This window comes from Nicotiana attenuata, chromosome 12 (assembly GCF_001879085.1).
Source record: "Nicotiana attenuata strain UT chromosome 12, NIATTr2, whole genome shotgun sequence".
In the NCBI taxonomy this organism is placed as follows: domain Eukaryota; kingdom Viridiplantae; phylum Streptophyta; class Magnoliopsida; order Solanales; family Solanaceae; genus Nicotiana; species Nicotiana attenuata.
Window position 1 is genome coordinate 42,557,198 of NC_032000.1, and position 11,342 is coordinate 42,568,539.

The window sequence follows — 11,342 nt, forward strand, 5'->3', positions numbered from 1 at the left end:
TTTAAATTGTACCTTTTTAGCCTGTCAAAGAACTTCCTTAAGTCTGCTATGTGATCTGCGACCCTCTTGGATTTGATGATGATGTCATCAACATACACCTATATTTACTTGTGTATCATATCATGGAATATGGTCGTCATGGCTCTCATGTAGGTAGCCTAACATTCTTTAGACCGAATGGCGTCATTTTGTAGCAGTACACTCCCATGGTGTAATGAAGGCTTTTTTCTCTGCGTCTTTTTCGTCCATCCAAATCTGATGATAACTCGCGAAGCAATCTACAAAGGATTGGAGTTCATGCTTGGCGCAATTGTCGATCAGAATGTGTATATTTGGCAATGGGAAATCGTCCTTGGGACTTGCTCTGTTTAAATCCCGATAGTCAACACACACCCTGACTTTCCCATATTTTTTGGAACCAGTACGATGTTGGCTAACCAGGTTGGATACTCAACTACCCTGAGGACTTTGGCCTTAATCTGCTTAGTGAATTCTTCCTTGATTTTTAGGCTCATGTCTGGTTTGAACTTTTTGAGTTTCTATTTCACCGGCGGACACATTGGATTGGTAGGCAACTTATGAGCCACTATGGATGTGCTCAGGCCGGTCATGTCATCATATGACCATGTAAAAATATCCTCATATTCTTTCAGGAAAAGAGTATATTCTTCTTTTTCTGACGGTGAAACGTGAATGCTTATGCGGGTCTCTTTGACGGTTTCGGAATCTCCCAAATTGATTGCCTCGGTTTCGTCCAGATTGGACTTAGGTTTGTTTTCAAAATTCTCAACTTCTCTGACAACTTCCTCAGGTATTTCATCCTCTTCTTCTGAATCATTATCCTTATATTGCGTTGTCTCATTACACGTCACAGTCATCGGTTCATCAGGAAAAGTAATAATAATGTTGTAGAAGAAGAAAAAATGTAGCATATAATGGTAAATACTAAAGAACAATGCATTAATTAAATTTTGAAAATATCCCAAACAGGTACGGCTCGATGACCCGAGCAATTATTTCGAAACAAAATGCGTCTTCAAAACAAAATACTGAAAATATCTTAAATGCCTAAGATGGCTATTAAAATAGGTCAGGCTAATTGCCAAGCTACCCAGGAACTCGACGGGCCCCGGATGGTGTGGCAGTCCAATTGTTGAGAACAGCTCCCTTCTCCACGGTCTGAATGGTGAGGCCTTTTTCCTCCTCCTCCTCAACTATCACATTGCAACCCATATTCTCATCTTCTAGAAACAAATTCCTTAACCCAGCCAAAGCCTCCTCCTATGCGGATCCCCATATTGTATCGTCTTGGTGAAAGGTCTGACTCAGATGTGGCACTGGTTGCTCGAGAGGGTAATAAGACCACGCCATGGTGGTGACCAATCATTATATTCTTGACAGGTGTATGGGTATCCCAGCCCAAAAGTTGTACCGTGACGTTTCAACTGTATTGGTTTGGTAATGCCCTGGAGTTTCTTCCCAAGCCCTTTGCCGGGTTCATACCCAGACCATGCCAGTATGCTTTCTATCTTGTTACTCCACCGCTTGTCCTTCTTAATTGCGTTGACATGCTCAATGCGGTGATAAGTTTCTCTGCCCAGCCTTCTTCTATTCTCGACAACCGGGATGGTTTGACTGGTGTAAATGGGGTTACTTCCATCCCCGTGAATGATTACCTCCTGATGGTTCTATTCGAATTTCACGACCTGGTGTAGCGTGGAAGCCATAGCCCCAGCGGCATGTATCCAAGGTCGCCTCAATAAAAGATTGTATGTAGCAGATATGTCTAGTACTTGGAACTCAACATTGAACCAGGTCGGGCCTATCTACAGGCAAAGGTTAATCTCCCCAATCGTGGCCCTTTGGGACCCATCAAATGCCTTCACGTTCATACTTCCTGCTCGTATCTCATGGAAATCTTTGCCCAAACTTTTTAGGGTAGTCAATGGACGAATGTTGAGGCTTGAACCTCCATCTATTAAGACCTTGGCGATGAATTTGTCTTCAAACTGTACTGTGATATGCAATGCCCTATTGTGACTTAATCTTTCAGGTGGTAGCTCATCCTCGTGGAAGGTGATCTTGTGACTCTCCAGTACTTGCCCTACCATGTTGGCCATCTCCCCACTGGTGATGTTGTTGGGTACATAAGCTTCATTCAACACCTTCATCAGAGCACTCCTATGCGCCTCAGAATTTTTTAATAGCGACAGGATGGATATCTGGGCGGGAGTCCTGTTCAGATGATCGACGACAGAGTATTCCCTTGCCTGTACTTTCCTCCAAAGATCGTCTGGACCAGTTTCAATGACTGGTTATTTGGTAGCAGCTTCCTTGCTTGTTCCTCCCAAATTTCCGGGTGTATAGATCCTTTCAGTTCTGGTAATTTCCTGTGCGGGACCAGATTCTTCCATCTTTGCTTCTCCTTTTCTCCTAGCTTCGGCAACGTAATCCCAGGGTATGGAGTTGGATTTGAAAGGAGGTGTGGGTGCTACTGTCACAGTGAAGGTGTGGATACTTCTACTTCAAATGGAGCTGGTGCAGTTGCAGGTGTTGTTACTTCAATTTCGAACGGGACTGATGTGGCTACTTCAACTTTGACTGGCGGTTGTATCTGTACCACAATAGGAGTGAGGTTGACTGCAGGTTTAGGCTCATCACCTTCCCGAATAAGCCCAATTGACCCCTCATGATCCCATTCTTTATCAGTTTCTATCACATTTACCCCTTCACCCCTATGATCTGGGAGGGGGTTGTTGCGGACGTTTGGCGCAACTTCTTTTGCTTGTATGACTTTGGTGTCAATCAGGGTTTGAATCTTATCTTTCAGGGTGCGGCATTCATCGATAGTATGCCCTTTCATGCCAGAATGGTATGCACAGGTTTTGTTTGGGTTGAACCACTGGGAGGAGTTTTCCATCGCAACAGCAGGAATGGGGGCGACATATCCGGCAGACTTCAATCTTTCATACAGTTGATCAATGGGTTCAGCAATAGGGATGTATTGTCTGGGCGGCCTGCGATCAAAATTGGGTCTGAGTTTTGGATAGTTTTGACGGGTTTGAGGTGAATGGTAATAGGCTGGCTGGGTGTTATAAGTGTGATAGGCAGTAGCGGGTTGAGAATATCTGGGAGGTGAGGGTTGGTATGTAGGTTGAGGTGTTTGGTATGTGAGTGGAGATTTTGGACCTTGGGCCACCATTACTGCCCCTACTTCTTTCTTCTTTGATAATCCCCTTGACTGCAATGCTTTGTTCGTGGCTTGCAATGCCTCAAAATTGGTCACCATCCCACTCTTGATCCCTTCTTCAATCCTTTCTCCAAGTTTGATGATGTCGGAGAACTTGTGATTTTTGATGACCAATAACCTCTCATAGTATTGGGGATCCTGGGCCCTGACGAAGAAATTGTTCATCTGTTCTTCCTCTAATGCTGGCCTGACCTTTGCAGTTTCTGACCTCCATCAAGTAGCATACTCGTGGAAAGTCTCCGTCGGTTTCTTCTTGAGATTCTGTATGTAGAAGACATCCGGTGCATTCTTTGTGTTAAACCTGAATCGATCCATGAAGTCCGACGCCATGCTTACCCAATTAACCCACTTCTTGGGATTCTGACTGATATACCAAGATAGGGCATCTCCAGTGAGACTCCTCATGAATAGCTTCATGCGAATTCTTTCATCTTTCCCAACTCCCACGAGCTTATCACAATATGTTCTCAAAAGTTCCTTAGGGTCACCCTTTCCATCAAACATCTCGAACTTAGGAGGTTTGTAACCCTCCGGCAGTTCCACGTCTGGCTGAATGCATAGATCCTCATAATTCAGACCTTCAATTCCTTTGCCTCCTTCGACATCCTGGACTCGGCTTGTGAGCTTCTTGAGCTCTTCCGCCATATTCTTAATGAGCAGGTCCTTCTCGGCAAATTCGGGAGCGTATGATTGATAATAGGCTAGATTCATGTAGTTTGGCAACTATTTATGCCCCAACTTGACTATGCTTCACTATTCTAGGATGGTTAAATGATGATTAATTGGCCCTAATTGTGAATTTCATGTTTTGCAGGAGTGAGTTGCGCTTATGAGGACTTAGGACACTGTTTGAAGCTAAATTGAAGCAAGGGAAGCCCCTCAGAGCTGAGTATTGTGAAAGAAGAGAGCAAAGAAGAGATAAAATGATGACCCATCTTAGCGCGGCCATTAGCGCGACCGCGCTAGACCAGGAACTCGAGACAGAATACTATGCTATACGCGCGGCCATTAGCGCGGGCACGATCGCGGCCGCGCTAGTCCAGTTCGGATTACATAATTTCAGGGTAAACTTGGAAGTCCGGGGGTAATTCCACTTAACCTATAAGAGGTCCAGCTTGCCCAAAGGGACATTATCAAGGTTTTTACAATTGAGTTGAAGGCAGAAAGAGGCAAGAGGCAAGGAGGATAATTCGACATCGAGTTCTATCTTTCTTCCTTTTGTATTTATCATTTATGATGAATTTTGATGCTATGATGAACACGTTTATGAGTAGCTAATTATTTAGTCTAGGGGTTTGATGGAACCTGTTGAAGGATGAACTTCGTGTTATGTTAATATAGTTTGCCCAGTTTAATCTCTATTTGTTCAACTACGTTCTTGTCGTAGTTAATTGATAGGATCCTCAATTAGTTGTGCCAATTTAGTATGTATTACTCGAAAGAGAGTGCATATTTAGGTAATTGTTGAACAACACCACTCCCAAAGTATATGAGGGATCAATAACCGAGGGTTTAAAGGCAGGATTAGGGATAACGAAGCCTTGGGTGTGATAAGTGAGCTGTAATAAAAGCCAGCTAGCGTAACTCGGGAGAGAGCGTCTAGTAAATTGTCGTAATTACTCGGGGGAGATTTACGGTAGTAAGAGTGCTCCTTATCGATAGAGATGATTATGCAAATCCATATGAAACATAACAGGAAGGGATTCCATCAATAGGGGAAATCACAACCTTAGATCCTTCTCTTATTTGCTTACAACTCAATCATAGTTAGCTGTTAGTTTTACTTAATTACGTTCAGTTATAGTTAGTTAAAACATCACCAATTGTTATTCAAAATATTTGGGAAGTTGACTACGAAAAATTTAGTGAGTCTAAAAAAAGTAATTGGTAGGTTAATTCCAAGAGGATTCGACTCTGGGCTAAATACTCAGATTATACTTGCAACTTCTGCTTGTCCTTTTATAAGGCATAGTTGGGCGTGATCAAATTTTGGCGCCGTTGCTGGGGATTAACGGTGTTATCAATTACAGTTGAAAGAAATATAAAAATTCTTAGTGTAGTCAGTTTTCTTTATTTTCAATCTATACATTAAAATTTTAACGTTTGTTGACTTGGTTGCACAGGTGCATGCCTAGAAACTCATCGAGAATTGTGAAGTATTTGAAGCATTATCAGATCCCGAGAAAGTATTCAAGGGATTGAACCGGGCCAACCAAAAAAGCAAATAACAACAATCAATTGAACAACTCGAACCAGACATGGGGGATAACGTGGTAGATCCGGCTGCGCAGGTAGTGGCACCTCTTGTGCCAGAGGCTCCTTTATATGACTGGGCGCAGCCCACAACTGAGAATTTGGCCACAGCGATATTAGTCCTGCAGATACAGGCCGAATCAAACAACATGTTGCACTTGTTGTAAAATAAGGGACTAATTTCGGGGTTATACATTGAAGAACCTCAACAGCACTTGAAGAATTTCCTGTCAATTTGCAAAACTCAAAGGCAGCCCAACGTAACTCAGGAAGCAATAAAGCTGTTGTTGTTTCCATTGTCAGTGACACGAGCTGCCCAGACTTGGCTAAACTCCATCACGACTTGGGAGGAGTTAGTCAAGCAATTTGTGAATAAGTCCATCCACCCAACAAGACTGCTCAGCAAATTGATGAAATTTTGAGCTTCAAACAGAAACCAATGGAAACTCTGCAAGAAACATGGGAACGATTCAATGGAATGTTGGTTATATGTCCGCACCATGGTATTCCAGAGCAGATGTTGGGGCAGTAATTTTACATGGGTTTGACAGATGGTGTGAAAGCTAATGTTGGTGCTACAGCTGGTGGAGCATTTTTTAGCAAAACATGGAGAGAAAGCCAGGTCCTGCTTGACAAGATGGCACAAAATTCGGGGTGGACGACTAGAAACGCACCTATCACTCTAGTAGTTCACTCAGTGCCCTTAGATCCATCCAATACTCTTGCTAAAAATATGGCCACATTAATGAGTATACTCACCAAAAAGGTGGAAGAGACAGGGCAGAAGCAGCAGGTACATATTGTAGATACTACCAATGGGGGCTTATGCACATCTTGCATTAGTCAGCCAATTGGTAACCAATGGAATGCAGAAAGTGATCATCATCATTACCTTGAGGACATGAATTATGTGGCTAACTATGGGGGCCAGAGACAGGGTGGTCAGAATCAGCCTTATAGGCCAGTCCAGCCACATCTCAACAAAGGAAATATGGGAGGTATGCGACCTCACAATAATATGGCGCCTTACCAAAGGCTACAGGGATACAATAATCAAAATCAGCAGCAGGGTTATCATCCTCCTCAGCAGCAGCACGGTGGGAGATAGGAAGATGGGTTTGCTAGACTCGATGCAATGATGCAGCAGGTTATTGGGTCAAATGCAAAAATGAGTGAAAGGCTACATGCACATGAGTCAGCTATAAAGAATATTGAAGTGCAGATGGGCCAAATTTTGATGTCTTTGAATAATCGTCCTCATGGGACATTGCCTGCAGACACGCAGGTAAATCCAAAAGATCAGGGCCCGAAGCAGCTGATGGCAGTGAGTCTACATAATGGTAGAGACTTAGACTTGGATCAAGAGAGGGATCGAGAAAGTAGACAGGCTGAGACACTTGTACCAGTGCCCATTAAGCTAGATGATTCAACGAAACTGACAGAGGTGACAGTACAGTCTGCCCAGGAAGAACCCAACACATAGATTGAGGCTGAGAAAGAAGCTGAGGTAGCCAGGAACCGGTAGTTGAGGTGGTATCTGACAAAGAGAAAACCCAAATCATTGGGAAGAAGAGACCTCCAGCACCATTCCCACAAAGGCTGGCCAAATACCAGAAAGAATAACAATACAAGAAATTTTTGGAGATGCTGAAATAAATCCAGGTAAATATTCCATTGATTGATGCTTTGAAGGAGATGTCTGGTTATGCAAAAATGATGAAGGACTTAATGTCACAAAAATTCGATTTCCAAGACTTGGCCACAGTGACTCTAACTCAGACCTGCAGTGTTGTGGTGACTAGACCAGTTGCTGAGAAGTTGTCTGACCCAGGGAGTTTCACAATTCCCTGCACCATTGGTAACTTTGCTTTTTCCAAGGCACTTTGTGATTTGGGGGATAGCATAAATCTTATGCCCCTGGCGATCTATAAGAGGTTGGCGATTGGAAGAGCTAGACCCACGTCTATGTTATTGCAGTTGGCTGACCGAACAGTGAAAGGACCCTCTGGTATCTTGGATGATGTGTTGATTCAGGTAGGGAAATTTGTGTTCCCTGCAGATTTTGTGATTCTAGATTGCAAGGTGGATGAAGAAATTCCCATAATTTTGGGAAGGCCGTTCTTGGCCACATGAGGAGATAACATTCAATGTGCAGAAATCTATGAGGCGACCAAGTGAATTTGCCAATTGTTCTCTTATTGATGCCGTGGATGTAATCGTAGAAGCAGATGATGAGACGTTGACTATTGAGGACCCTCTTGCTACATGTCTGGTAAATTTAGATGAGGTGAATGGGGAAGAATCGGCAGAATGGGTGCTGGCTTTAGAGGGCAAAGGGTTTTGGGATTGAACACTTGAGTTCGAGCCCCTGCACTTAGAAAACAGAGAAACTCCTCCAGCTAAGCCATCCATAGAAGAACCACCAAAGCTGGAGTTGAAGCCACTGCCCGCCCATCTCAGGTATGAGTTCCTTGGACCTAACTCCACATTACCTGTTATTATCTCATCTAGTTTGTTAGATGTGCGAGCACAACAGCTTTTGCAGGTACTCAAGGAGTGCAAGACTGCCATTGGGTGGACCATGGCAGACATTAAAGGGATCAGCCAGGCATATTGCATGCATAAAATTCTGATGGAAGAGGGGCACAAACCTTCCAGGGAGCACCAAAGAAGGCTGAACCCCAACATGAAAGAAGTGGTGAAGAAAGAGGTGATTAAGTGGTTGGATGCGGGAATCATTTTCCCCATCTCTGTCAGCAACTGGGTTAGCCCAGTGCAATGTGTTCCTAAGAAGGGTGGCATGACGGTGGTCAAAAATGATAACAATGAGCTGATATCTACAAGGACCATCACAGGCTGGAGAATTTGTATGGACTATAGGAAATTAAATCTGGCCACCCGGAAAGACCACTTCACACTTCCCTTCATTGATCAGATGCTTGACAGATTGGCAGGGAGGTCCCACTTCTGTTTTCTGGATGGTTACTCAGGGTACAATCAAATATCCATTGCACCAGAGGACAGAGAGAAGACCTCCTTCACATGCCCATATGGCATTTATGCTTTTCGGAGGATGCCCTTTGGCCTATGCAATGCACCCGCCACATTCCAAAGGTGCATGATGGCCATATTCACTGACATGGTCGAAGACATAATAGAGGTGTTCATGGATGATTTCTCAGTGGTGGGAAACTCATTCGACGAGTGTCTTATAAATCTGACCCGAGTATTGAAAAGATGTATTGAGACTAACCTGGTACTTAATTGGGAAAAGTGCCATTTCATGGTACAAGAGGGCATACTCTTGGGACACTGGGTATAAAGAAAGGGAATCGAGGTGGATCGTGCTAAAGTTGACGTGATAGCAAAGCTGCCACCCCCCACTTCAGTCAAGGCAATCAGGAGCTTCCTCGGGCATGCCGGTTTCTACCGAAGATTCATAAAAGACTTCTCCAAAATTTCCAACTCTCTCTGTAAGTTGTTAGAAAAAGATCACCCTTTCTTGTTTTCTGATGATTGCAGGGTAGCATTCGAGGAGTTGAAAAAGAGGCTAGTCACAACACCCATCATTGTTCCCCCGACTGGGAGCAACCATTCGAACTCATGTGTGACGCTAGTGACTATGCATTGGGGGAAGTGCTGGTACAACGGAAAGACAAGCTAATGTACCCAATTTACTATGCCAGTAGAACGTTGAGTGGAGCTCAGCTGAACTACACTGTGACTGAAAAAGAGATGTTGGTGGTGGTGTTTGCATTCGACAAGTTCAGATCATACCTGATCGGCTCTAAGGTAATTGTATATACTGATCATGCAGCTCGCAGGTACTTGATTGAGAAGAAGGAGTCCAAACTACGCCTAATTCGTTGGGTGATGTTACTACAAGAGTTCGACCTGGAGATTTGTGACCGTAAGGGCACAGAAAACCAAGTCGCTCATCATCTATCGCGACTTGAAGGAGCTGAAAAAGCAGTTGACGTAGAGGATATTCTGGAAACCTTTCCAGACGAGCATCTACTAGCCACAAGCCTTGAGGAAGTGCCATGGTATGCAGACTTTGCAAATTACGTGGCAAGCGGTATAGTTCCCTATGACCTTTCCTCTGTGCAAAAGAAAAAGTTTTATCGTGACTGTCGCATGTATTACTGGGATGAACCTTATGTGTTTATAATATGTGTTGATAATATGATCCGGAGGTGTGTCCCCGAGATAGAACAATCTTCTGTTTTGGAGGCATGTCACGCATCGGCATATGGCGGGCATCTTGGAGGAGTCAGGACGGCAGCAAAGGTGCTAGAAGCTGGTTTCTACTGGCCAACAGTCTTTAAGGATGCACATCAATGGGTGAAGGGCTGTGATGAATGTCAGCGAACTAGGAACATTTCCCGTCTCCATGAGATGCCCATGAACCCAATTCGAGAGGTTGAAGTGTTCGATGTATGGGGGATAGACTTCATGGGCCCCTTCATCAGCTCTTTTGGAAATAAATACATACTTGTTGCTGTAGATTACGTGTCCAAATGGGTAGAAGCTGCAGCATTTCCCACCAATGATGCAAGAGTGGTGGTGGGGTTTTTGATGAAGAATATATTCACCCGTTTCGGGACCCCGAGAGCTATTATCAGTTACGGAGGCACTCACATTTGCAATCGAGCCTTCGAGAAATTGCTAGCAAAGTAAGATGTGCGCCACAAGGTGGCAACACCATATCATCCTCAGACCAGTGGACAGGTCGAAGTGTCGAATAGAGAGATAAAGAGTGTACTGACCAAGACTGTGAATGCCACAAGAACTGATTGGGCGAAAAAGCTAGATGATGCAATCTGGGCCTACAGAAATGCTTTCAAAACACCAATTGTCACTTGCCAGTGGAACTAGAACATAGAGCTTGGTGGGCAATGAAACAGTTGAATCTGGATATTGAGACTACGGGAACAACTAGAGTCACAGAATTACATGAGCTAGACGAGTTTCGATATCTTGATTTCGAGAGCACGAGGTTGTATAAGGAGAGAATGAAGAGGTTGCACGACAAGAACATTGTGGAGAGAAATTTCAAGCCCAGAGACATGGTGCTGCTTTATAACTCAAGATTAAGGCTATTTCCGGGTAAACTTGCCATAGAAATTGCTTCAGAGAAAGACTCTCATATATTTAGAGTCAATGGGCAGAGATTGAAACCATATGTAGGCATGGATGAACAAAAGGAAGTGTCAGTGATCCATCTGACTGAACCTCAGAGGTCGAGCGAGCCTTAAATGCACTTATCTACGTCGTGCCGCGACGTTAAATCAGGCGCTACATGGGAGGCAACCCATTGATTTGTTGTAACTATCGTGCCACGACATTAACTAAGGCGCTGGTTGGGAGGCAACCCAATAATAGTTAGTAGTTATTAATTTTGCTTTTGGGAAGTACTAACCAATGCAGGTGAGCTTGGGCAGGTGATAAGTCCATCGGACGCGGAAAGAACAGGTGAAAAAATGGAAAATTTTCGTGCCGAGGAGCGCGCTCGCGCTACCCACCGCGCATATGGGCAAACATTCTGCCTCAACATCTCCATCACTAGCGCTATGACCGCGCTAGTGACCGCGCTAGAAGCGCGACTGCGCATATGGCCAAGTACACTGTTTTGACTAGCGCGGCCGCGCTCGTACCACGCTACGACCGTGCTAGTTCCGCCTGTTTAACTTAACATCTTGTTTTTTTTATTTGTCTTTTTTATTTTGTATAATTGTTTAAGTGTTATTTCCCCTAACTATCCCCCCCCCCACTCTAATTACTCCCCTCTTCTTCACTCCCAAAATCCCCCACGCTCAAAAATTCTCAACCCTAATTC

The 11,342-nt window shown here is 44.1% G+C and overlaps 1 protein-coding gene across 1 annotated transcript; it reads left to right on the forward strand.

Annotated features, from left to right (window-relative positions):
- Positions 10,402-10,761, forward strand: LOC109236067. The gene has a single exon (XM_019402293.1). The coding sequence runs from the start codon at positions 10,402-10,404 to the stop codon at positions 10,759-10,761; it is 360 nt and encodes a 119-aa protein (XP_019257838.1).

Coding starts and splice junctions, on each gene's coding strand:
- LOC109236067 (XM_019402293.1), top strand. CDS start 10,402: ATGAAACAGTTGAATCTGGATATTGAGACTACGGGAACAACTAGAGTC.